We start from the raw sequence: 26,326 nt of genomic DNA, 5'->3' as shown, positions 1-26,326 counted from the left end.
CCAAACTTGGGGCCATCCTGGCCAGAGGGGCTGTCGACACATCCACAGGGGTAATATCCCCATTTTGTGGATGAGGCAAGCGAGGCACAGGGCACTTCAGTGGATTGCCAGGTCCCCTCAGAGTCCACACCTCCTGCCGCATGGCCAAGCTGGCTTATTTTGTTTTTGTGTTTTTGTGATAGGCTGTTCTCATCAGCACACATTCTCCAAGTGACTGATAAAGCCAGACAGGAGTGTTATAACCAGCTCAGTGATTCATCGCTAATGAGCAATGGAAAAACAAAAACCAGCCCAAACGTCAGCCAGAGTTGGAGGGATTAACTTAACCCAAAGGAAGAACTTTCTGGGTGCAGTGGTTCTAAGCTACTGGAAAACCACGTTTTTGAGACAGAATGTGGGGTATCTTGAGTCAAAGGAATCACCATAGGCCCCACTAGCCTCGTTTGGATGACATTTCTAGAGAAGCTGCTACTCCAGCCCCTGCCCTGGGGTTCGCTAATCTGGGAGAAGTGTGGGAAGAGGGAAGAGAATTGGGAGAAGTGCCACCAATGGCTCAAAATGTAAGATTTGCTTTGACTTTTGGCCACTCCTTACCGAACACTAAGTACAGGTACCAGGCAAGACTTTTTGCTTATTTCATTATCTCATTCAACCCTCAAACACCTCCATGAGGTTTGAACTCCTACTATTCCCATTCAGAGAAGTTAACTCACTGGCCTAAGGTCACACAGCGGGTTAATGCTGGGACCCAGGCCATTGTCCTTTTCCAAATGCCTTATGTGGCTGTTGAAATGATTGTGTCAGGTGAGGAACTGGGTCAGGTGGGAAACCCAGCAGCCAGAGTTTATTATCCCAGAGTGAGAGAGGTTCCTGGGTAGGACAGGGAGGGAACACTGAGGGGCCACACAGGATTTTACAAAAATACTTTTAATGCAATTAAGACAGGTGCCACCTGCCTTTGCCTGAGGCCCAACTCTCTGGTCTCCATGGAGCAGAAGTGAGAGCCTTGGGGCCATGGCTGGTCAGCTGGGCATCCTGCTCACCTCTGCCACAGGGTCGGGCAGCTCATTTCTTCTTGGTCTTCACAAGTCCCTTCTGCACGAGGCTGCGATACAGCTCTTGGATGTAGGTGTAGACGCACTTGGAGTCGGGTACTGCGAATCGCACCATGTCATCCACCTCCAGCAGCTGGGCACAGTCGGCCAGTTTCCTGAGAGGCAGGGGTGTGGTGGGGTGAGGAGCAGATAGCCAAAGGTGAAGGACATGGGAGTTAGGGGGAGGGGTGGGGCAGCCCAGCAAGGACGAATTGTATGTGTTGGAGCTGGGAGGCCATCTAGGCCAACCATCCCATTGTACAGATAAGGTAACTGAGGCCCTGACAGTGAAAACTCACACTCAGCTTGGTCCGATTCCAAAGCCCACATTTTCATCACACTGTCCTCATGTGGGAGCGAGATCCTCTAGTCTCTAGTTCTACATTAACCCACCCCTTCCACCTACTCCTATATTTGTCCTCTGGAAAGCCAGGCCCCTCAGGAAGAGTTTAAAGGACAGAACCCCAATCCTAGCCAGAGTGTTGGCTTGCAGCTGCCCCATCTCCATGTTCATTCAGTCTCCGTGTATTTACTGAGAGAATTCAGCACTGAACAAAACCGAAACTTCTCCACTCTCATATCACTGATATTCTCATGGTGGAAAGCAGACAGTAATCAAACACATGAAATAGATGGTACATCAGATGGTGAGAGGTGCTCTGGAGAGAGAGAAGGCAGAATAGGGAGGCAGGCAGAGTACATTCCTGTGTCGGTATTTTTAACAGGGTGCTCAGGGAAGGTCAAAGTGAGTAAATCATATACATATCTGGGGGAAGAGGAAATAGCACGTGCAAAGGCCCTGAGGTAGGCGTGCAAGATGTATTTGAAGAACTGCATGGAAGTTAGCAGCAAGTCCTCTTTTTCTAACTTCCCAGCTGCTCTTTGGGGTGACGTGCCACTTCTGGCTTTGCTAAGGCTGATAATCTGAGCTAACCACTGTTGGGGCCTCCTACTACTTACTGTGTGCCAGGTGCTTTAGCAAGTGCTTCCCTTTGAATGGTCTCATTTACGCCTCCCCTCAGAAGAGGAACTGGAGACTCAGAGTGGTTTGGTGATCTGCCCAAGGTCAAAGTGAGTGACAAAGCTGGGACTCAACCCAGGCAGGCCTGACACCTCTGGCATCCTTGCCCTGAAGCCAGGTCTTAGCAGCCTCAGCCTGCCAAACCGCCATCGGTGCTGGCAGTAGGAGAAACCAGGGTCCCAGCGGACATTCTCTCTTGGGGCTGAGACAGCTGGGCCGAAACCTAAGCCGGGCTATCCTGTGCGCTGGGGGAGGAGCACCAACTAGAGGATTTCGAAGAATGGGACAAGCTCCCTGCAGCCAATGCAGTGGGCGGGGCTCCTGGGTGTGGGTCCTGTGCCTCTACACAGGAGAGGCAAGAGCTTCATTCCCATTGGGCCTGGCCAGCCGAATCAGGCTCCTGCAGCAGCACAGCTGATCAAGTCCACAGGGGCTTCAGCACTGGCTGCTCCCCCCTCTCATCCCAGGACTCCGCAGGAATCAGAGGGAAGTTCTAGAACGGGGGCAGTGGGGTGTGATGGCCGAGGCAGGGGCCCCCTTACTTTGTACACTTAATCTTCACACCAACCCACAAGAGAGGGTAAGTCAGTTGTGAGGGTCACAGAGCTGAGGAGGAGGCAGCAGGATTCAAACTCAGCACCTCAACTTGTATCCTCCACCCTCAATCCCCACGGTCCCAGCACATCCTCCCCTTTTCGTTGCTGCCTGATGCCTCCTGTCAGCCCGGCGTCATGACTTCCGCCTTCCTGTGGCTCTGTCTGGCTTGGAACCAAGGCAAGGCTGCTGCAGGAGGACAATGACCTGTGTCCCACAGGCCAGGGACATCTAGTCACTGCGGAGCTGTACGCCCATCTGATGTTCACTGGGAGCTCTCAGTCCCGACTAGTTTACTTTCAAATCCTGGTTCTGCCCCAAACTCCTGTGTGAGCCTAGTGTGTCACGCCACCTCTGTACTTGTATCCACACTCAGGGATCTCTGCGGGACCGGCTGGGCCATCCAAGGACAGCACTTAGCAGAATGCCTGGCAGCTATCCCTCTCTATTCATGTGGCTTGTCATCATCATTAAAGGTGTTTCTCAGTCCAGGACACGGTGTTCCTGACCCCCTCAGCCCCCATCCCAGGGCACTCACCCCTTCCCTTGGCGGCATAATGTGAATCTTCTGGAACATCAAGTCTGGTGGTTACCAAATGTCACCCCTTTTCCCTGGGGCCCTTTAGACATGTTTCAGGGACCATCTTGGGAAGGGAGGTTGGGCTCTGAGCTCCAGGAACCCCGCCAAACCTAAAAAGGTCCCCCCTTAATCTGTCAGCCCAGTGTTTATGATCTGTGTCGCCCTTTGGACTATAAGCATGGAATAGAAGCAGGGATTTTGCCGGTTTCAGCCACTGCTTTGTTCTGAAACAGTTCCTGGAGCTCAAACACTGCTCAAACACTACTCAAATCCTAACAGCTGTGACGTCATTCATTATAAAACAGTAACAGCAGCTAAGATTTTTTTTGAAGCGTTTGCTTTTTGTTAGGCACTGTTATAGGGACCTTACTTAGTTACTTATTACTTCTCACACTAGGTTTCCTCTCACACTGCAAAAGAGGAAACCTCATGCCCATTTGAAAGACCAGCATATGGAGGCTCAGACAGGTAAAGGAACCTGTCCTTAGAGTGGTGCCGGGCCAGGAGAAGAAACTATGAGGGGGGCATGGGACAGGGATCCTTCCCCTCACATAGCCCACAAATGGCTGAGTCTGAATCTGACCCCAATTTCTGAGAGCAGACCTGCCCCGCCTCTCCTGTGTCCCTCACCCTGCGTCCCTCACCCTGCCAGCATTGTCTTCATGGCACCTGTCCCCTGGCACTATATTCATATGTGTGTGTTTATGATCTGTGTCGCCCTTTGGACTATAAGCATGGAATAGAAGCAGGGATTTTGCCGGTTTCAGCCACTGCTTTGTTCTGAAACAGTTCCTGGAGCTCAAACACTGCTGATCAAACACAAACGTTGTGGCCTCCGGGCTTCCCATCCCCTGTGAGTACAGCACTGGCCTCACACGCCCTGAGACCCCCACCCGCTCTGCATAGGTGGCCGTGGCTTACTCTGCTGTGGAGAAGGCCAGGGTGAAGTTATGCCGGCGTTTTGCGGGGTCCAGCGCGGCGTAGTCAAAGGCATCGGGGAAGAACTTGTGGATGAGGGCGCAGAAGGCCATGCCGCTGCTCCAGCTTGAGGAGAAGTTCTGGATGTCCACATGCTGTGGGCGAGCAGGCCGGAGCCGCAGTGAGCCTCGGGCCACAGGGCCTGGATGGCCCCCTCTGAGCCTCCCACCCTCTCAGAGCCTTGGCAGTACTGCCGCCTGGGGAAGGGTCCCTGTCCCGTGCCCACCTCGTAGTTTCTTGTCATGGCTCGGCACCACTCTAAGAGCATGTTCTTGACACCGCCGATGGCTGCCCCCGCGGCCTTCGTGTTCCGGAACAGGGCCGTGGGGCCCGAGGCTGCCCTGTGAGGAAGGGATGGAGGAGGCCAGGCCAGAGATGGGGGGAGGCCACCGAGGGCCCCATCAGGGAGAAGCCCCAGACCCAGTGTCAGCCCTCCCACCGTGGCCTGGGCTGTTACCACCGGCCATCAGGCCTCCCCCAGACCAACCACGGTTCCTGAGGAAAGCCCAGCCCAGCCCAGCCACCTCCTCGCCTGCCTCCTACCCGCCAAACTTGTCCACGATGGCTTTGCGGTTCTGTGCACGGGCCCCCCGGGGCCGGGCAGGGGCTGACACCCTGCGTTCTGGGGCCTTCTCCTTCTTCTCCTGTGGGGGAGGGGGCTCCGTGGGACTCTGGGGCACCTCGCTGGGCGAAGACTCACTACATGGAAAGGTTCAGAGACATGTGAGAGGGGCTGGACCAGCCAGTACAGGGTACAGGGAGGGGAAGGGGGCTGGCTGGAGTGGGGGGAGTCCCTGCAGTGTGGAGGGACATGCACAGTGTGGCAGCCACTCTTGCACACATTTCCTCTGTGTCCGGCACTGGGAGGGGGCTGAGAAGGAATAATGAGGCTCAATCTAACTTAGGAAGCTCATGGTCTGGTGGGATGTGTGGGCAGAACTAGGACAAGTCTGAGGTCTGACCTGGTTGGAATCCTGGCTTTGCCTCTTATTTGCTGTGTGATCTTTGGACTGTCATGTCACTTCTCTGAGCCTCAGCTTCCTCATCTGTAAAATGGGGACAACAATACCTATCTGACAAGATGGTTCCAAGGCTTGAATAAGAAGGGGAATGTAGAGCCCCCAGCTGTGCCTGCCCCATAACTGCCTTAGTGCTCAGTTAATATTCACTAGTTATCTTTCCCCAAGAAAGTGACTCAGAGGTGGATTATAGGTCAAAATAAAGGAAGATTATTCTAATGACTAAAGTTGGGCAATGGCAAGAGTAAATCTCTCGTTTTACCCAGCACCCACCAGGCACCAGGCATTGTGCTAAGTGCTTTGCACACATTATGTCGTTTAAGCCTCACAATAATCCTATGAGGGAGGTACGATTACTGCACCCACTTCACAGATAAGGAGAGGAAAGTGACATGGCTAAGGTCACACAACTGGTAAGTGGCAGAGTCGTCGTCCAAACTCAGGCTTCCTGCTCATGCGCTACGGATGGTGCTGACACCATGGGAACACGCTGAGGGCAAGACGAGGGCCCCATAAGATGCCTCAGCAGTGAGTGGGAGGTGAACCAGGTGTGCTCATACTGCCTTGGCTCCACACTCTGGCTCCTTCGGTTTCTTGAACTTTGCCCTGGGGAAGGGGCTAAATGCCAGGAATTCTGCAATGTCTAGAGATCAGGAGTTGGGGAGGCCCAGGCCCAGGTGAGGGTAGATTTTGAAGGGAGCATGTGGTAGGAGGAGCTGGAGCCAGTGCCCTGGGGTTGGATGTTACCTGGCTGAAGGACTGGTCTCTGTGGAAGCTTCGTTGTCTGGGCCCAACCCATCTGCAGGAAAGAAGCAGGAGGGAGAGAAGTGGGGCTACCCGTGATGCTCTCCCTGCACACCCCCTCACGGTAGCCCCTGCAGCAGCCTGTGGGCTCCTGGGCTCTCACTCACCTGGGCTGAGGCCGTGGCTCTCCTCCGTGGGGCTCTCAGGCCACTCCTCGGGGGAGCTGGGAGTTAGCCCAGCCCCTTCCTCCGACTCTCTCTCCACACCCTGGTCCTGCTCTTCACTGGGACTGCCTGGCTCCTGGAACCAACACGATCTGTGTGAGCTCACAGTCACACCAGTACCTGCGCAAGGCTTTGCGAGGACTTCAGAAAGATCTGGAAGGCAGCCTGGGACCACAGTGCTGCACCCCCTGCTCCAGGCTCTTGATATCAGTGGGAGGAAGACTGGACGTTCCTAGGCAATAAAGTGGGAGGGGAGGGGGGGCTGCTTCCCCAGGGGGCAGGGGACTCCAGAAAGGTGTGGGGCCTCCTCTCCCCTCGGCTCTGCCTCACTCACCACCTGCTCCTTCCGGTCACCCTCCTGCGGTTCGGCCTTGGCCGTATCTTCTGGAGCAGGCTTCTCAGAGTCTGACTTGACCTCGGGGGCAGCAGCTTTCTCCTGGGCTTCAGCCTTGGGCCCATCTGTTTTGCTGCTCTCCTTCTGAGAGGCTGTGGGGGCCTCCTGCTCCCCAGCCGCCTGCTTTGGCTCAGCCTTTGCCTCGTCATCAACTCCAGCTTTCTCCCGGGACTCTGGTTTGGCTGCTTTCTCGTCAGCCTTCTCCTTCTCAGAGGCCAGCGTCGTCTCCTCTTTTCCCTCAGCCTCCTTGGACTCAGATTTAGTCTCTGCTTTCCCATCAGTCAGCTCCTGAGCAGCGGCTGTCGTCTCCTTCCCACCATCCTCCTCTGGAAGTTCAGACTCTACTGTGGCCTCCGCCTTGCCCTCATCCAGCCCGTTACCTTCCCCCTGGAACTCAGCTGAAACCTTGCCCATGGCTGAAGCTCGTTCCTGCTCTCCTGCCCCATTGGGAGGCCCCTCTGTATCAGTGCTCCCCGCTGTGCCTTTGGCCTTCTCCTCTGCAGAGGCTCCACCTCCCAGCGTTCCCGGGGCCTCTGCAGTTGGGGAGACAGTGGTCCCATCCTCAGAGGACTTTTCTTCCTTCTGCTCCATCTCTGGAAAGAGAAGACAATCAGGCCTGCTTATGTCCCATCTCTGCCTGAGGTGAAGGCCTGCCCTCAGACTGCACTGGCCCGGAGTCTGGAGGCCGGCGCCTCAGTCCTGGGGGCCCCTCCTTGGACATATGACCCGAGCATCCACTTTCCCGGGGTGAAATGAAGAGGCAGAGCACTGTTTCCCCAGAGGTAGAGTGGGGGCCATGCCTACTTGATGTTGGGTGCTGTTCACTTGCCAGCCCTCTGCTGGCTATAGCTTGGGCTTTAAAGAATGTTAGGTCACATAATGCCCTTTCAGTGATTTTGCCTCTTTTTGATTAAGGCAATGAGGCAGCTACACTTCGATACTAGCATCCAGGAACACCTGTGGAGCAGGTGCTACTCTCCCCTTTTAATGGAGGTAGCTAGCCTCTGGCTCAGAGCCCAAAAGCAGGCAGGAGCTTCTAGACAGAACTTAATAATACTGTTTTGTCTCCATTGTATTTATTTTTATTGTTACTTTCTATTTTTGGCCAATGCTAATTGAGTTCCCATTTCCAAAGTGATATAAAGTTTCTTTTAAAAATACATGTATTGAATTTAAAAATAATTCAGAGAAAGACATTCCGGAAAGCAGAATACAGGTGGTACAGATGTAGCTAAATCACGGAGATGGTGTAAAAATGCCCGAAATTTGGGAAACCCTGGGCCAGCTGGTCTTTGGGTCTCTGCCCGCTGTGCCAGCCTCTGGTTCTTGGAGAAGGTAGACCTGGGCATGGAAGAGTTTCCTTTGGTGAAGAATAGAAATGTACTCTCCCTAACTTTTGCAGAGAAACCTGACCCTCCAACTGCTTGGAGGGGGTGGGGGGTGGGGCCAAGATTATGACACTTTAACTTGGGGTTTCCTATTCAAGTACTATTATATACTCTAGGATCTCCGAAAACAGGTGGGTGGGGGCACAGGGCCAGCTCCTTCATCCCCTTGCCCTTCTTGGGGGTCTGTTTACCAAGAAAACAATCCCCAAATAGTTTTCAGGACATGACTCAGGCAGAAAGAAAAGTAGACACTCCTGTCTCTGGCTAAAAATACCTCCTGCCCTCTGCAGTGCTATCATTCTAGGTGATAGTATCCAGGGCACCTGGGTAATTGGGACAGAGGCAGGAGGACAGGCAGAAGAGGGCCAGGGCTCTGTTCTTGCCACCTACTTGGATCTTACTGCCCCCAGACCAGAGTCCCGGGGTCCCTGGATTTGGTGCCCCCACCATTTCCTAGGAAGCAGGCTGGGATTTGCAAAGACGCTTGCACTGTACTCCAGTCCCACGCTCCTGCCAGAGCCTCTTCATGGTTCAGCAGCTCCTTCGTGTACTAGAGTTCCGGAGTGGGGAACAAAGGAGCCGGGACATGGAATGAACATCAGCAGGGAGCCAGGAGACCATGGAGCTGGCCTTGACCCCCACCTCCTAGTCACTCACTCTGAGACCTGAGCAAGTCCCTCTCTGGGCCTCAGTTTCCACTGCAAATGACAGGATTGGTCTAGATCAGGTTTTCCAAACTGTAGACAACCAGGGTCTCCTAAGACATTAATAGAGGCTGGGGGGGTGGGGTCGGAGTGGGGTGGATTTATTCTCTGGCTAATGTTGTTCCAGAAAGAACCTACTCTTTACCCTTTTAGAAATATTCTTCATTAGCACTTAAATACCATAATTCCCTGAAAATAAGACCAGGTCTTATATTAATTTTTTCTCCAATAGATATATTAGGGCTTGTGTTCAGGGGATGTCATCCTGAAAAATCATGCTAGGGCTTATTTGCCAGTTAGGTCTTATTTTCAGGGAAACATGGTAGATACCCTATAGTAAAGAAATCTTAACTTTGCTTAGCCTTATTTAACTCACTTTTCCCCAAACCTATTTGACCAGGGATTTTTTTTTCTTGCTCTTTTTTCTTATTTGTTGTTTTTCCTGAGGAGCCCCTCTCTCTTCTCCCCTACCCCACCCCCACACACACCTTGAGTTGTGCTGTGTTTACCAGAAGAAAGCATGGCAAATACTGGTCTGAAGGAGCCACACAACCTCTTCCTGCCCTGTACTCTGGTTTGGAAGGTGCTATAGGGCAGCGGGAAAAATCATTACTTCGGGTGTCTTCCTACAATGGATTCCCAGCTCCCACTGTTGATTAATTGTGTGACCTTGAGCAAGCTACTGGCCCTCCCGGTGTTTTGATTTCTGGAGGTAAAAATAGGTCTCACTGCACAGGGATGGTGGAAGGTTAAGGGAGCCAATGCATAGAAAGTGCTTTGAAGCGTGCCTGACGTGGGGGGGGGGGTGCACTCAGCACACCTGAGCTCTTACGGTGTAGGTTGGCCTCTGCCCAGCCCTGTGCCAGACTAAGGCCCTGACCCAGCCAGGAGGGCGTTCAGTTGGTAAGACAAAGCAAAGAGAACTGAACACCAGCAAGTTGATAAGCCTTTTTTTATACCTCAAAGTGTGGTAGTCATCGGTTAAGACACAGCGGAGTACGGCAACCATCTTTTCCTTCGTCTATGCCACACACTCAGGGTGATGGAGGGGAAGGGCAGGCGTGTACACACACACACACACACGCACGCACGCACACGCGCGCGCACACACACACCTCAGCCATCCTGTGTGTTCGTCACCTCAGCTTTCTGCCATCCAGCTTGGCATAAATAGACAAGGAGTGAAGACACTCACAAAGCTCAGGACCCAGGATAACACCTCCCCCACCCCCAGAATTAACAACTCTAGAGCAGTTTACAGCTCACACCCAGTGCCTGCTTTTCCTGCTGTTCCCCACTCACTAACCCTTGGGAATGGGTGTGAATGGCCCCAATCTTACAGATTAAGAGTTTGAAGCTGGGGGAGTTGAAGTCCCTGACTAAAGTCATAGGACGATCAAATGGTCAAACCGTACCTAGAACCCAGGTCTCCTGACTACCAGTCTGGAGCCTGTGCCAAAGATGCTGCTCCCACCAGGTTCTCAGCCAGTGTCCCTTCAAAGGCACCAGCCCAGAGTGAGGGGCCCCCCACGGGTGGGGGAGAACAGTCTGATATGGCCGAGGAGTTCAGCTTTCTCTTTTCTAAGGGCACAGTAGGTCCTCACTTTCCTTCCTCTCCACTTTCCTTCTCCTTCCTTCCCCAGGAAACCTTCACATCATCCCTGTTTTGTGGCCAAAGCAGCACTGCAGACAGCTACCCTCTCCCTCTTCCTCTGGGGCTCTTGGCGGAACCACAGGAAAAGGACCCAGGAGCCCCAAATAGTATAGATGGTATTTGGTGGTTCTGCTGATACCTCCAGACCCACTGTCACTCCGTCTGTCTTCAGGTGGTCCTGAGGCTTTTCCCCTCCTCCACCCCAGCCAGGGACCCTCTCTTGGAAAGGCCACTCAACTGCTTCAAGAGTCTGCCTTGCCGAACTGGTGAGACTGAACTGGTGAGACACTTTACTCATCAGGTCCTCTGCAAGAATGGCCACCTGCAGCCTGCTCTGTAGGTGGTCTCAGGTTGCCCAGCACCCTGGGGTGAGTCCCTGAGCTCGGGCATCTAAAGAGAGTTGGCACAATGGTGGAGAGAGTTAGAAAAAAGCCTGGATTTCTCCAACTGTGGGGCCCTGCTTGGAGGCTGCCACCCCTGGAACGTGGGAGAGGGGTTAGCACATGGGGGTCCTTAGAAAGGGTCCCAGAGCTTCTCCTACCTGTGGAGGCTGTGCACGGGACTTGGGAGCTGTCTCCTTCTTCGAGCTGAGTGGCCTCACTCCTGGGCTGCCTTCAAGCCCCAGAGGCCTCTAGCCCCCAGTTCTTCTGTCCCTGTCCCCCTCCAACTTCCTCCCTCCTTCAGCCACCCCACCCCCACTTCAAGAGCCTTGGGCCTCTGAAGAGCATTGTTTACTGTTCTGTTGGTACAACACTTTCCCCTGGCCTGGAAGGCTCAGATTTCCCGTGAAGATCTGACAGGTGGCACCTTTCAATCACAGTGTGTCCCTCCTGCCTTGACCCCAGCAGCACGCACTCTGTGGTCATCTTTCTTCCCAATGTACTTGCCTGGCCCTGGTGACCTGAAAAACCATTTGCAGGCCCATTTGGACGGGTACCAGCCCTCTGGCCTCCACTGTTCATCCAGAGCCCAGGCTAAGCCTCTTTTGCTTCCCCCCACGCCACCTTGTTTCTTTAAATAATTCCTTTTACTCCTCCTCAGACAAAAGCAGCTGCTGAAGGGTGGGTTAAGGAGGGAGTGAATGGGACAGCTGCTGAAGGGGACTCGGGAGGATGTGTCTCTGGGCTCCTATTGGACGGAGATGTGGAGGGGGCGGGGCAAAGGGGAGAAAATTGATAGGCCAAGCTGATGCTGACCCATTGGGTTTAGAGACTAGCAAATACAAAGCTGAGTTTTATTTTGACGGAAGTGACTAGTACACAGTAGGTTCTGTACAGATTTTTGTACTGAATTGAGATTTCACTCAGAAAAACCAAACAAATCTTTACCTTCTCTGTGTCCTGTGATCTAAGAAAGGCACTACTTTTGGAGAATGTGTACAGGCCACACCCCATTAGGAAGGATGCTTGTGACTCCTCCAGCTCCTCCTCCAGTCCCCACAACTTCAGCCTCACTGTCCTCCCTCCTGTGCCTAATACATCGATTCCTTTCCACACTCAGGACTGTAACCTTTTGGATTCTGCTCTTTGCAAGACTGGCTCCTCCTCATTCTTCTCAGCTCAAATTTCATTTCCTCAGAGAGGGCTCTATGACCTTCAGTTCCTCTCCATCACTTCTGCCTGTTTTATTTCCTTCATAATATTCATCTGAATCAAAAATAACCTTATTCATTTCCTTATCATCTGACTCTCTCACTAGATCTAAGCTCCACGAGGCAGGGACTTTATCTACTCGACTCATGGCTATATGGCCAGGAACTAGCAAATTGCCTGGTTCATATGAGGTGCTCAATAACTATATATGGGATAAATGAATTAGTTAATAGAAATGTGGAGTTGGAACATGGGGGCCCATGCTTGGGATGGTCTGAAAGCAAGGTTTGGTTACCAATGGTTGAACAGTCCAATATTGGTGAATATTAATACCTCTAGTATTAAAATATCTCCTTCATCTGTCTAGAATTTATCTGTCCAAGATTGGTGAGCTTTTCTTTATAGCTCTCTGACCTGCTGTCCTTTTTTAAAATTAAAACTCACTTCTCTTCTTTCCCTACTGCCATTCGGTATTGCAAACAGCAAAATATAAGATCATTGTATCACTCATTAAAACTTCCTTAGACAATTAATGTATTCATTGATCAAATGTTTTTTGAACACCTGGCATGTGCTGGGAATACAGCAGTGAACACAACAAAAAAATTAGGCAAAATCAGATCATTACAGTTACATTTTAGTGCGGGGAGATAGACAGCAAGCAAATCAATAAAGAGAATATGTTATATTAGATAATGATATGTTCTATAGGAGAAAATTAAGCAGAGAAGAGGAAGTGGTTTATTTGGGGGGTGTGTGTGTGTGTGTGATATACTTAGAGCTGTCAAGGAAGGCATCACTGAAAAGGTGACATTGGAGCAAAGATCTGAAGGAAGTGAGTGAGGCATGCAGCAATCTGGGGAGGAAGCATTCCAGGCAGAGGGGACAGCAAGTGGAAAGATAGGAGTGTGCTTGGTGTGTTTGATTAATAGAAAGGAGGCCAGCATGGCTGGGGCAGAGTGATGGACCTGAGAATAGTAGGAGATAAAAGGCAGTGGGGGGGCCCAATCATGCGGGGCCTTATAGTCCATTTTAAGGACTTTGACTTTTGCTCTGTAATTGGAAGACCTTGGAGCGTTTTGGGCTGTGAAGTGACTTGATCTAACTTCTTAGTTTTTTGAAAGATCACTCTGACTGCTGTTCTGAGAATGGCCCGAAGGGGGAAACATGGACCAAAGTGGGCGCACCGGTCAGGACAGTACTACAGTGACTCAAGTGCAAGATGGTGGTGGCTTGGACCAGATTGTCAGCAGTGGAGGTGAGAAGTGGTGAGGAATGGTGACAATGGAGAACAGCGATTAAGACTGCGCTGGCTTTCTCTTCAAGGTCGTAGAACTACCATTCCGTTCAAGCGCTTGACGTTCTTATTCTCTCAGCTTCTGCTCATCTGGAGAGGTGGGGAGTCCAACGAGGCTGCCTTTGTACTCTCCACACCACTCATGAGTGGTCAGGGTCCACTTGGGGAGATCTTGGGTGACAACCCTGCATCCCTTCCTCGAGGTTGAGGTCCCATCCAAGAAGACAATACTGACCATGGTGAGTAGCATATGTACAGCTCCCCTCTGGGTGGCTGGGAAGCTGGGACGCTGACTGTTGGATAAAGTGAGGGGCCAGAGTTTCAGCATGCTGTTGACAGAGGTCAGCAGTTTTGGAAGACATATCTGGATTCCAGAAAACTCGGAAGACTGGAGCTATATAAACTGCCTTTTACAAAAAGAAACTTGACAGAGACAATTGGAAATTCCTACTTATAGGTCCTGAATTCCCAACTGTATAAGTATAGGAAAGAAGAGGCACAGTCTCATAGAAGATAATAACATCATCATTAATTAGAACAATAATCTCCCAGGTTTTGGGAGGAGGGGAAAATGTGGAGTTGCTCTTTAATGGGTATAGTTTCAGTTATTCAAGATGAATAAGTTCTAGAGAGCTGCTGTACGATATCGAATCTATAGCTAACAATACTGTATAATGCACTTACAAATGTTGAGGGTAGATCTCACGTTGTGTTTTTGCCATAATTTAAAAAAAGAGGCATTTTAAAAAAGAAATTGGGGGAATTTGAATATGTGCATTAGATGACATTAAGAAATTAATATAATTTTGACAGTATGAAAATAGCATTGTGGAAAAAAGACTTTATTTGTTAGGGATAAAAACAGATGAAGAAAACGTGGTTAAATGTTAACAATTGTTAAATCCTGGTCATGGGTATACAGTAGTTCAACATACTGTGCTCCCCACTTTTCTGTACATTTTAAATTTGGCCTAAAAAAAGTCTAAAAACTGAAAAAATAAGAACAATGGTTTCTTACTTATTGAGAACCTGCCATGGACTAAGGACTTTAATTACATTGTCTTTTTTGTTTGTTTCTTTTTGTAGTGATTTTGAAAAAACTTTTTATTTTGAAATAATTATAGATTTATGGGAAGTTGCATAAATAGTACAGAGAGGTTCTTGGGTACCCTTCACATAGCTTCCACTAAAGGTTAAATCTTGATAACCTTGCAATAGCAAAGCCAGGAAATTGACACTGACACAATGGTGTGTATAGTTCTATGATATCTGATCACATGTGTAGATGCGTGTAACCTCCCTCACAATCAGGATAGAGAACCATTCTATCACTACAAAGATCTCCGTTGTGCTATGCCTTTATAGGTGTTCCGCTCCCCCTGCCCAACTCTATCTCCAGGCAACCATTACTCTCTTCTCCATCTCTATAATTTTTCATTTTGAGACTGTTATTTAAATGAGATTATATAACATTTAACTTTTCATTACACCTGATAAAAACCTTATCTAGAAACAGATTCCTTTTGTAAGAACCCATCTCCTTTTTCCATATAATTTCTTAATATGCCGTAACATATTGACTATATTTTCAAAAGCAAAACCAGGGCAACATATGCCCACTAAAACATATAGACAATAATATTCACAACAGTATTATTCATAATAGCCCCACACTGGACACAGTTCCAAAGTCCATCAATAGGAGAATGAATAAATGAATTGTGGCTTGTTCATACAATCAAATGCTAGACAGCAATAAAAAAAATGAATAACAGATAAAACAATATGGATGAAATCTTACAGACATTACACTGAGCTAAAGAAGCCAGGCACAAAACAAAATAATGTATAATTCCACTTACGTGAAGTTCAAGAATACGCAGAACTGATGGTGATAGAAATCAGAATAGTGGTCAATTGCAGGAGAGGGAGGTAGTAATTGGAAGGGACATGAAATAACTTTTTAGGATTCTGGAAAGTATTTTGTATCTTGATCAGAATGGTGCTTATAAGAATGAATACATTATTTTAAAATTAAGCTTAAGATTTGTGTGTTTTACACACTTTACTGTATGAATGTAATACCACAAATTTAAAATATCAGCGCACAGGGTTTGACAAAGATGAGTCCTTAGAGCCGTAATGAGGCCCAGTGTTGAAAATCCAGACTTTCTTGGACAATTAGGGAAGCATATGGTTCCCTATTAGGAACCCAATTAGGAAACCGTATAAAGTGATCAGCCCACCTTCTCCAATGGGCAGTGTACCCTAACATCATTAATTTGCATCTTCTAAATTTCATTTACTGGAAAATCCTTTGAAAAATCAAGGGATTGAGATGGGGCTTTTTTGTTGTTCTTGTGGATGGTGATACAGATGGAGGAAAACATTAAGTCTTGAAAGATAAAGAGTTCACAAGTACCTTTTCCTATGACTGAACACACTAGCTTAGCTTTAGTGGCAGTCAAAATTACTCTTATTCTTCTCTTAATTGTGCACCTAACAGAAGTTGAATAAAACATAAGTATACACGTCTGCGAGCAGGAACAGTGCCTTGCTTATCTTTGTAACCCCAGAGAAAGTGTAGTGACCTGTACACATGCACCTGTATTTACACACAAAGTTTCTTGGAGCACTGGTTCCCAAACTTGGTTGCACAAAGGAAAGTATGTACTACTTATGCAACTTTCTATAAACCTACAATTATTTCAAAATGAAAAGTTTTAAAAATCATTACAAAAAAGAAAAACAAACAAAAAAGACAATGTAATTAAAGCCCCTAGTTCATGGCAGACGCTCAATAAAAAGAAATCATTGTTCTTATGTTTTTTTATTAAAGTTCATTGGGGTGACAATTGTTAGTAATATATTTTTTTAATTTTTAGACTTCTATTAGGCCAAATTTAAAATGTACAGAAAACTGGAGAGCACAATATACTGAACTTCCACATACCCATGACTAGGATTTAACAATCGCTAACATTTAGCTGTATTTTACTCATCTATTTTTTAATCTCTAACAGATAGTCTTTTCTCCACAGTGCAATTTTCACAGCCTCAAAATTATAGTAATTTCTTAATGTCATCTAATGCACATTAATGCACATTTAATTCACCTGGGAATTTAAAAAATTACTGATGCCTGGGTCCCACTCCCAGAGATGCTGATATAATTGGTATTTGGTGAAGCCTGGGCATCGGGATTTTTTAAAGCGTCGCAGGGGTGACCTTAATGTGAAGCACAAACAACTGTTGTTTGGGGGCGTTCTTCCTCCTCCGCGCCTTATTTGTGCTCAGGCGTCTACTCTCGGGGGCGGGGGCGAGGTTCACTGAGCTCTGACCAATACACTCAAACCTCTCGGTGACAATCCCAGGGACTTGACAAGCAGGCTGCGGGCGCTCTGCACCCCGCCCAAGCCTCTATGGTATGTGGGCGTCCTCTCTAGCATTTGCAAGTCTCTTTCGCCTTCAGCCAGAGCTGGCAGCTCTCTCTCCAGGGTAGCGGATTTCCCCGCGCCGCCTCATTGGTAGCTCGTTCCGGAAGCGAGTCCGGATCAAAGAGGCGGGACTTCCCTCCCGGAAGTGGCCCACGTGCTTCCGTCTTGCCTGCTTGGGCACTGGGTGAGTTTCTACCGTTTGCCCGAAGTTGGGGACACCGGGGGCATTGTGACTGGTTCCAGGCCAAGATGAGTGACCTCTGACCTTAGGGTGACCCTGATGATGGCGCCTCCATTTCAGAGTTTCAGTCCCTGGGCCGGGGCCCAGGCGCGTTATTTCTGCGTATGATCGAATTCGCAGGGCCCCGGAGGTTCAGGCCCGCGGTTTAGAGTGTTTTGTTCCCGTCTCTCGATCTTGTTCTTGCGGTGACCTAGAGGCAATGGACCTCAGGGTCCCTGGGCTCGATTTGCAGCCCCGCTCTTGACGTGCTGTGTGACCTTGGGCTAAGCAGTGTTCCTTTCGGGGCCTCAGTTCCCACATCTGTCAAACGGGGTGGTTGAACTCAGTGGCTTCTGTCAGTCTGATGTTCTATTGTGTCTCCGTATCCTCTAGTCCCTGTGAGGGGAAACTGAGTGGGAGGGCTGGGTGCTGACGGTGACGTCTGCTCCTAGGACTAGGAGGCCAGAAGGAAATCTCCACAGTGCAAGGCTGAGATGGATCCGCTCAGGGCCCAGCAGCTGGCTGCAGAGCTGGAGGTAGAGATGATGGCTGACATGTACAACAGGTAAGGGCCTACTCTGCACCACTTGTTTGTCTTAGAGAACGACCCTAGGTCACCCTTTTCAAGGGTAGAGGTGGATGACTTTTGAAAAACGCTTTCTTCAATCTAAAGGAGTCAGAGGCCTGTACTTACCTCCTGTTCCCACACCCACCAACCCTCCTCAGAAACTCCAGTTCAGGGTATGGTTAGGTTCCAAGAACAGGTGAACATTTGCCTTTTGACGAATAGCCCACGTAATTAACATTTCTTAAAGTCTTACTCCACCTCAGGCACTTAGCATTTTACACGCATTAACTTTTTTAATCTTCAGAATAATCTATCGGATTAATTTTATGATGAAGACATTGAGGCTTCCGGAGGTAAATAAGTTTCTCAGGATCCACAGGTGGTCAGTAGCAATGTCAGGTACAGTACCTCAGTCTGACTCCAAACTAGTGCCCATTACCGCCTGGTAAATTTGGGAACAATTCATAGCTCCGCCAATCACTACTGGTATGGCTTTGGGCATGTTACTTGAACTATTTGACCGGTAGTTGCCCCATCTAGCAAATGGAGGTAATACCAGTACCTACCTCATATAGACATTATAAATACTAAATGTAAAATTGTACGACAGGGTCTTTGCATCAAGTCCAACATGTAGTAAGCAGTCACTAAATGTATGCTATTTTTATTGGCTTAAGCTCTCTGGTATCCTTTCCTGATTAGTTGGTTTATCTTGGAGGCTATATGTTAGAATAATTTTTAAATGTAGGCTGTGAAGTCAGACCACCTGTGTGGTCCTGAGGCTCTCTGTGCCTTCATTTCCTTATCTGTAAAATGAGAATAATGACTGTGCCGACCTCATCGAATTGCATAACAGAATCAAGCACTTAGCGTGATGCCTGGAACATAGCCAGTACTCAACTAATGGTTCCTCTTTAATTAGTCGTAAACATGGGCACAGGCAAGGTTACTGCTCTCAAGGACCTTCCCAGATGGTTGAGGTGCAAAGTGAGGATTTACACTGCCTTCCTGGGAGGTGAAATAAGTAGAGTAGGGCAGGGATAGTTGAGAGTTCCTGGTGTGCCACAGGACTGCTCACATAACTTTGCCCTTCCTTTCCCCCAGAATGACCAGTGCCTGCCACCGGAAGTGTGTGCCTCCCCACTACAAGGAAGCAGAACTGTCCAAGGGCGAATCTGTGTGCCTGGACCGGTGTGTCTCCAAGTACCTGGACATCCATGAGCGGATGGGCAAAAAGTTGACAGAGTTGTCTATGCAGGATGAAGAGCTGATGAAGAGGGTGCAGCAGAGTTCTGGGCCTGTGTGAGGCCCCAGACAGGATACACCCGAGGTGCACCCTGCCCCTTCCCACGTGTCTAATTAAAGTGCCCCCATTGGGTGTCATCTGTGAAGACTGCCAGGCCTAGGCTGTCTCTGGGAGCCAGGAGTTTGGTAGAACTCTCCCCTGGTCGAAGTATGGGTATCTGTCACACGGAAGTGTGACTGTGTATGTGTGTTTGTGTATATATATCTGTATTAAAACAAGTTTGTTGACACCTACTATGTGCGAAGCAGTGTGCCTGGCACTTCGGAGGAAAGGCAGCAGAGGGAATCTAATGTAGTATTTAAAAGTATAGACTGGTACAGTGACCTGGGTTTGCACTCCTGGCCAGCCACTAGATGCATGACCATGAATGTGTCATTGCACTGTGCTTTAGTTTCCTCATTGTAAAATGGGACTAGCCCTATAATGATAGGGCTATTATGAAGATTAAATGAGTTAATACGTGTAAAGTATTTAAAAGAAAGACTGGGGCATAGGAAGTATTCTAAGTATTAGCCATATGTATAGCTATATGTGTTATATATTTAAATATACATATTTAAATAATATATATTGTTACCTACTATATATTTGTTTATATTATATAATTTATAAAATACATATTTATCTTTATATTAAATTTATATCATTATAAATTAATGATTAATAAAAATTAATTATAAAATCATTAACAAAATAAGTAATTAATGATATACGTAGATAAATATTTAAATAAAATTAAGTGAAGGCAGGCATTTTCACAAATGCTATAAAATAATATTGAGAGGAACGAGTGAAAAGTCGATGGAATTTGAGAAGGAAGTGGCCAACCTTTTGGTTCTAAACGGCAATATCAAACACGTGAAGGGACCTAACCTCGTGTGTGATGTGAGCAATCCAGGGAGGGGACTGATGTGATCACGACCATTTAGCGTTCAGCTGAATCAGGGACTGCACACCTCATTCTTCCCACACTATGCATCCAATCTGACCCACCCATCTGGGCTGAGTGTCCTCTTAGGAACTGGAGGCTCAGCGAAGAAGTTGCTTGCTGGAGGTCATACAGGTAGAGCAGGAACATGGAGTCCGGGGCTGACTTGCATTTGCATCTCACCGAGGAGAGGCTGCCGCATCTAATTCCTGTCCTGAGGAGTGCCCTTGGAGAGTTGTGCAACTTTCAGAATGTGTGGGTCACTCCACGTGGGATTTTGGTTGACAGCAATGCCACTGTGGTAGCAGTACCTTTGCAGTGGGCCTTCACAATAGAGGGTGGTGTCTGGGATGTAACCTCACCTGGTCACGGGCATGGAGTGAAGGAAACAGAATAGAGGCAGTGACTTTCAGGCTTAAAGGGGCAGGTTCAAGCCAGTTTTAAAGAGGTGAAGTTTTCTAGCAGTGTGATGTTGGATGAGGCATTTAACAGCCCTGTGCCTCAGTTACTGCATCAACAAAATGGCAAGGTACCAACCTCTTACTGGTTGTGAAAATTAAATATGTTAATAACTAAAGCATTTAGGAGAGTGCCTCGCTCTCACATTAAGTACTCAATAATGTTAGCTCTGTGTTTTTTGTTTATTGTAATTGCTAAGTTTGGTGTGAGGTGACAGCAAAACCATTGTCCATCTGTCTACCTTAGCCGTGGGCAGAGCTAAGGCTCCTTTCTAGGTACTGAAGTGCAAGTTTGGGTCAACAGGTGGCGCTGTCTGCTCACAGGATCAGAACGGCTGTGACTAAGTCTGTGACTGTGTTTGCTTGTTCTATGCCGGCTAGGAAGAGGGGAGTGGTGAGGAAAATTGATGTACCTGCCCTCAGATTTATCAAGGAACATCAAAAATTCTCTGAGCACATAGCTGGAATATCCAGAAGGGAAGGTAGGAGTGGAAGAAGAGGTTCCAGCTGGAGAGAATAACACTTGCTTTGAAGTGGCAGAAAGTGTGGAGCACTCAGGAAACAAAGCTTGGGTGTGCCTGGAGTGCTGAGTGTGATGGGAGGTAGTGGTGAGAGATGAGAGGAGGGCTGGGCAGGCACAGCTCCAAAGGAGCCTGGGGAGCTGTTAAAGAGTTCGGATTTTCTCCTACTAAGGGGATCAGCAAACTGTTGAAGGATGTAAACTCTGGCAGTGAAAATGACAGATCTATCATTTTAGAGGCTCCCTCTAGCTGCCAGCCAGGTGGATAGTGGTAGACGATGGTTTAATGGAGAAAGAGGAGCCATGCCAGGGAGCCGGGGAGAAAAGAAGGAATGAAGAGAGTAAGCACAGCTATTGAGTTGCGACAGTGTGCTAACAAGTATATTTCAGTTAATCCCTCCTTATAGCAACTGAGGCAGATGATTATTCTCATTTTATAGATGAAGAAGCTGACGCTCTGAAACGTTAGTAACTTGCTGAAGGTCACACATCGGGCAAGTGGCAGAGCCAGGATTCCAACGTATTTAGACACTAGCACCAGCTTTTAACCAGTCCTCTAGGATGGGGGGGGGGGGGAATGCTCCCTAGTGAGACATATGTCAGCGATGTCATAATTCATTCAACAATATTTATTGTTGGCCTGTTACATGCAAAGAGCTATAAAAACTGTCCAAAGTGAATTAGCTAGGTCTCTGCCCTCAGTGAATTAAGTGCAAGGGATGGGAAGGTGAGTACAGGAGAGATGGAACAAACATACAAAAGGTATTACAATGGCTTAGGCCCTTTGTGCCATGAAGAAGAGTCAAAAACTCCTAATTCTCAGTTGTGTTTTTGCTAGATTGTCACGATTTTAAAAACCAGGAACTGTCTCATAAAAATCTGGACTTTAGCTTCTTTTCCAAATTTAGATGTGACGAGTCAGCCTGCATTCCTGCTTGGTGGCAGTCTGCTAGAGGACGGGCAGAGGACGGGCAGAGCCTCGGCTGTCCACCAAGCCTCCCACCGCTCATTTCTTCCCTCCTCACCGTCTGCTTGACCTGTCGGCATTTGGTCTGTGCCTTCCACTCTGGGTGTTCAGACGAGGTGGCCACTGTATGAGAAACCACGGTAAATGTCCTGGTGTAGGCAGCTTCTAAGGTGACCCCCAATATCTCGTCTGCTGCTTGTCATCCGCCCCATACTCCCCTTCCCTTAAATGTGTGCAAGACCTAGAGACTTGCTTCTAACAGAACAGGGAAGGTGATGGGATGACGCGTCCGTGGTTAAGGTACAAAAGATTGTAATGGCCGTCTTATTCTCTCTCTCTCCCTCTCCTCTTGCTCACTGTGATGAAGCAAGCTTCCCCCTGGTGAGCTGCCCTATGCGGAGGCCCATGTGGTCAGGAACTGAGGGCAGCCTCCAGCCAACAGCCAGCGAGGAGCCAAATCCTGCCAACAGCCACATGAATGAGTGAGCTCGGAAGCAAATCCTTCTCCAGTCAAGCTTTCAGGTGACCACAGGCCTGAATGCCTTGTGAGAGACCCTGAGATAAAGGACCCATTGATGATGCACCCTGACTCCTGACCTAGAGAAACAATTGTTTTAAGCTATTACATTTGGGGGTAATTTGGGATGCAGCAATAAGGAACCAATACACATACAATTCTCAGAGCTGTTACAGTTGTCTGAGACCATGGTCCTTCTACAGCTACATTGAGGATGAGCCAGGCACCATTCTGCGCATTTGCAATACATCAATGAACAAAATGGATAAAGACCCTTGCCCTCTTGGAACTCACATTCTGGTGAGGATGGTTTCACGTAGTGGCCATCTGGGGTGGCAGTACTATTCTGAACGCAAGACAGCTCCTTCAACTCCTTGGGAGAGTTCAACCTCTTTCAGGTTTTAAACCCCTTTGAAACTCCAACAAAAGCTACAGACTGTTTTTTGGGGTTTGTTGTTGTTGTTGTTTTAGAAAAATGTATGTGCACACAGAACTTTGCATACAACTTTAGGTATTTTCATAAGAATTCTTGTGGTCTGACCTGAGAGCAGTCTTGCAAAGAGCATAGCTTTAGGCACTGGGGCAAAGAGAAACAAGATAGAAGGTCCAATGGGGGAAGACGATAAAATCAGTGGCTTTTACAGTTGTACTAAGTGCTACAAGGGATTTTCAGGGAGCTGTGGGGCTATATAAAGGAATGTGAGATGTTGTAAGAAATATATATTTGGTCATTCAGATGACCAAATATGTATTTCTCATATACGAGTATATTGGGTCTTAATCCACAGTTCCTGTCTTACAGCTCCCTAAACGCTTGGAATTTCCTAAGTATTGAAAGTGATAAAGGTGTCTTCGGTTATGTAAATGAGGTGATTTTCAGAAGCACCAAAGGATGGGGGCTGGTTGCCAGGAGAACCAACCAATGAGAGGGTTGGAACTTTCAGCCCTACCCTGCCTGCGCCTCTGACTTCTGACCCCCAGGGAAGGGAGAGGGGCTGGAGGTCGAATCAGTTGCCAAAGCCCTATGATTTAGTCAATCATTTCTGTGTAATGAGGCCTCCTTAAAAAACCCAAGAGGATGGACGAGGTTTGGGGAGCTTCTGGTTGGTGAACATGTGGAGATGCAGGGAGAGTGGGTGCCTAGAGGGCATGGAAGCTCTGCTCCTTCCCACACACTTTACCCCGTGCATCTCTTCCATCTGGCTGTTCCTGAGTTATATTCTTTTTACAGTAAAGTAGTGATCTAGTAAGTAATATGTTTCTCTGAGTTCTGTGAGCCACTCTAGCAAATTAATCGAACCCAAGGAGGGGAATGTGGGACCCTCTGATAGTATAGCCAGTTGGTCAGAAGTGCTGGTGACAACTTGGACTTGCAATTGGCATTCTGAGTTGGAGGGGGTTATTGGAGCCAGTTGGTCAGAAGGCCAGAGAGTCTGGGCTTGTGGCTGTTTGGAGGGGTGGGGCAGTCATGTAGGACTGAACCCTTAACTTGTGGAATCTTGTGTTATCTCTGGGTAGATAGTGTCAGAATTGAGTCGAATTCTCTGAAACCCTGCTGGTGTCCTGAGAATTCTCAATATTGGGGAAACCTTGCCCCCTCAACATTGGAATTGGGTCCAGGAACCCAATTTACTTTTATTTCTGGCACTTACCAGACTAGAGGAGTGAGGCTCAGGAAGTGAAAGTGACTTGAGCAAAACTGCGTGACTAATCAGCCGCAGAGCCAGCACTCCTGTCCACTCAGCTGTGAAGCAGCTTCCAGCCAGGAGCCCGCAGGAGATCCAAGGTGATAACACTGTTCTACTCAAGCAGTGGGTAGTCTCAGGGGATCAGAGTCTCTCTCCTTTCCCATGTATCCTCCATTTGTTAAACTCACACACCAGGCCATATCTGTCCCTTTCCTTCAAAACAAACAAAGCCAAAAGAAAACAAGAAAACAAAATCTAAGAGTTTCCAGTCACCTGTCTCACAACATTGGGAGTCGGCCTCGCAGAGGGCATTCCAAACTGACCCCAGCCTGCCTTTTCAGTTCCATTTCCCACCACTCGTTTTATTTATTCAACAAATGTTTACCATGGGCTTGTTACGTGCCAGGCCCCGTGATAGATAGCAGGTGTACAAACCACCTCCAATGTGGTTCCTGCCCCCAAGAGAGTTATATATAGCATGAGGAGGGAAGCAGGCAATTACACTGATGATTCTAGATCAGTGTGATGGCTTCAATAGAGATTACTGTTTTGGGAGAGTAGGTGGACAGGGCCCCTACACCAACCTAGATCAGACATCTTCCAGAAAGAGGTGAAACTTGAGGTGAATTATGAAGGATGAGTACCTTAGAAATGAAGAAGGGACTCTGTCACCCCATAAGAAGGAAGAGGTGCAAAAGCAGCTGGCGTCACACTTCCTTCCACAGGTGATTCCTGAATACCTCTTCGGTACCAAGGGCTGTTCTAGGTGCTGGAGATACAGCAGTGAACACAACAGACCAGGCCCTTGCCCTCAGGGAGCTGATAGTTCAGGAGGGGAAAACATGGAAATGAGGGTTGGGGATGAGGAAGGGCAAGCATTACAGCCGTGGCGGTCCCTGGACCCCTGGCGCCTGTGGAGGGTGTCCACAATAACTGAAATTTCAATGTGTGTGTGTGTGTGAGCACACATGCATTTTCACAGGGAGTGGAAGCAGAGCACTTTATTATATTTTCAAAGGGATCCATGACCATCTTGGGTTAGATCCCTTACTCTAGGACCCCTTGTGCTAAGCTAAGGAGTTTGACCTTGACCTGGAAATTCTGGGAGATAGTATGAAATTTAAGAAGTGAAACCATCAGAGCCTGACACTGTGCTCTTGTCAGAGAGAACTCCCTGTGCCTTTTCCACTTCTATACCTTCACTCTGGACCTGGAGGAATGGAAAGGGCCACACTTAAAAGCCAGGCAGATCTGAGTTTGCATCCTGCCTCCACCCACCGTGTTCCAGCTGCTAGCTGCCTGTCTTCTTCCTCTGTGAAAAGTTGTGAGGTTCAAATGAGACCATGATGTTTTGAGGATTTAATGATAATTTTTGTTTGGAAAGTGCCCAGCATATAGTAGCCACTCAGCAAATTTCAGTTCTTCTCTTGGCTTGGTGGCTCAGCTGTTCAGAGATGCCCTCTTGTTTGATGTCCTCTTGGAACTTCCTGGGCAGTTGCTCACATGCCCAGAGCGTTGTGGCTACCGTATCACTAACATTGCTTTCCACACGCTGTTTTAAACTCACCTCTCTATCGATTTGCCTTTGTCATCTTATTAATCCATACCCCAGTCCACGTAATGACACCTCCCCTCTTACAGATGAGGAAACAGCCCCCAGGATGTGGAGAAATGTACCAGGAATCAATCAGTTAATAAGTGTCTAGAAACTCCCCACCACCAGGTCTTCTGAAAAAATTATAATGACGACAGCTGCAACGATAATGAACATTTACTATGCTTACTAGGTAGCAGGTGCTGTGCAGAGCATTTTACCAGTAGCTTAACACCCAATTCCACCCCACATCCCCACAGGTAGGCGGGTACTACTATATTGTTATTCGAATTTACAGAGGAGAAACTCGAGGCCCAAAGAAGTAAAGCAAGTTGCCCGAGGTAACCCAGGCCAGTCAATTTGAAAAGCAAGACTCAGACCTCTATTTGACAAACTCCTAAGAAACCTGTGTCGTTCTGCCTCTTAAAAAACATTGCTCCCAACTGCACAGTTTAAAACCCCACCCAAGCCTGCCTTTTGTCGCGATCTGTCTGCTGCAGCCCAATCTGGTTGTTTTCATCAAGGATACAGAGGGTGCTGCCTGATTGGTCTGGGGGCCGAGGGAGAGAGAAGGAGGTAAGGGTGGAAATTTTAGGTGCTGGGTCGTGTGCCGGGGACCAGAGGGCGAGTCACGTGCGCGTGAAACTCGATCTAGGAGGAGGGGAAGGGAGCCCCCGCCCTTACCTCGGGGTGCAGCTCCGGACGGGTATAAATACAACTATCAACGCCGTAGGTCTACTTCGTCCCTGTCTCGCTTCGGGGACTGGTGTCGCCCGGAGGAGGGTCCCCAGCTCCCGGACGTGTTCCGAGGGGGTGACAGTGGGCGAGAATATCACCAAG

The 26,326-nt window shown here is 48.4% G+C and overlaps 2 protein-coding genes and 1 long non-coding RNA gene across 9 annotated transcripts; 2 read left to right on the top strand and 1 right to left on the bottom strand.

Moving 5' to 3' along the window:
* Positions 1–911: 911 nt before the first annotated feature.
* On the bottom strand, positions 912–26,310 carry SMTNL1 (smoothelin like 1). 5 transcript variants are annotated; one of them, XM_074336409.2, is made up of 10 exons: positions 26,171–26,310; positions 24,537–26,036; positions 23,857–24,105; positions 6,589–7,241; positions 6,198–6,330; positions 6,034–6,085; positions 4,811–4,966; positions 4,494–4,608; positions 4,211–4,362; positions 912–1,210 (listed from the first exon to the last, which is right to left on the bottom strand). In XM_074336409.2, exons 4-10 carry the CDS (start codon positions 7,237–7,239, stop codon positions 1,066–1,068), a joined length of 1,404 nt encoding a protein of 467 aa, XP_074192510.2. In that variant the 5' UTR covers positions 7,240–7,241; positions 23,857–24,105; positions 24,537–26,036; positions 26,171–26,310; the 3' UTR covers positions 912–1,065. The 5 variants fall into 5 exon arrangements, with proteins under 5 accessions (XP_074192510.2, XP_074192511.2, XP_074192512.2 ...); XM_074336410.2 differs by having other exon boundaries at positions 24,537–24,711; positions 26,171–26,309; XM_074336411.2 differs by having other exon boundaries at positions 24,537–25,102; positions 26,171–26,304.
* On the top strand, positions 13,371–19,048 carry TIMM10 (translocase of inner mitochondrial membrane 10). 3 transcript variants are annotated; one of them, XM_019715416.3, is made up of 3 exons: positions 13,371–13,522; positions 17,393–17,505; positions 18,613–19,048. In XM_019715416.3, the coding sequence occupies exons 2-3, from the start codon at positions 17,435–17,437 to the stop codon at positions 18,812–18,814; spliced, it is 273 nt and encodes a 90-aa protein (XP_019570975.1). In that variant the 5' UTR covers positions 13,371–13,522; positions 17,393–17,434; the 3' UTR covers positions 18,815–19,048. The 3 variants fall into 3 exon arrangements, with proteins under 3 accessions (XP_019570975.1, XP_019570973.1, XP_019570976.1); XM_019715414.3 differs by lacking the exon at positions 13,371–13,522 and adding an exon at positions 16,749–16,904; XM_019715417.3 differs by lacking the exon at positions 13,371–13,522 and adding an exon at positions 16,927–17,048.
* LOC109436667 (uncharacterized) lies at positions 20,220–22,912 on the top strand. The gene is made up of 2 exons (XR_002136142.3): positions 20,220–21,827; positions 22,055–22,912. It is a non-coding gene; the product is annotated as an uncharacterized LOC109436667 (long non-coding RNA).
* Positions 26,311–26,326: the final 16 nt, after the last annotated feature.

This window comes from Rhinolophus sinicus, chromosome 14 (genome assembly GCF_057876585.1).
Source record: "Rhinolophus sinicus isolate RSI-liver-muscle chromosome 14, RSI-T2T, whole genome shotgun sequence".
Lineage (NCBI taxonomy): Eukaryota > Metazoa > Chordata > Mammalia > Chiroptera > Rhinolophidae > Rhinolophus > Rhinolophus sinicus.
Note: the sequence above shows the minus strand (reverse complement) of the source record. Positions and strands in the feature narration are given on the sequence as shown.

Excerpts from the sequence above, each read along its gene's own strand:
- SMTNL1 (XM_074336409.2), bottom strand. The coding sequence starts at position 7,239 with ATGGAGCAGAAGGAAGAAAAGTCCTCTGAGGATGGGACCACTGTCTCC. Across the intron at positions 4,363-4,493 it reads CCATGACAAGAAACTACGAG|CATGTGGACATCCAGAACTT; the intron begins GTGGGCACGGGA and ends GCTCGCCCACAG. Across the intron at positions 1,211-4,210 it reads CTGGCCTTCTCCACAGCAGA|GAAACTGGCCGACTGTGCCC; the intron begins GTAAGCCACGGC and ends CCTGCCTCTCAG.
- TIMM10 (XM_019715416.3), top strand. The coding sequence starts at position 17,435 with ATGGATCCGCTCAGGGCCCAGCAGCTGGCTGCAGAGCTGGAGGTAGAG. Across the intron at positions 17,506-18,612 it reads ATGGCTGACATGTACAACAG|AATGACCAGTGCCTGCCACC; the intron begins GTAAGGGCCTAC and ends CCTTTCCCCCAG.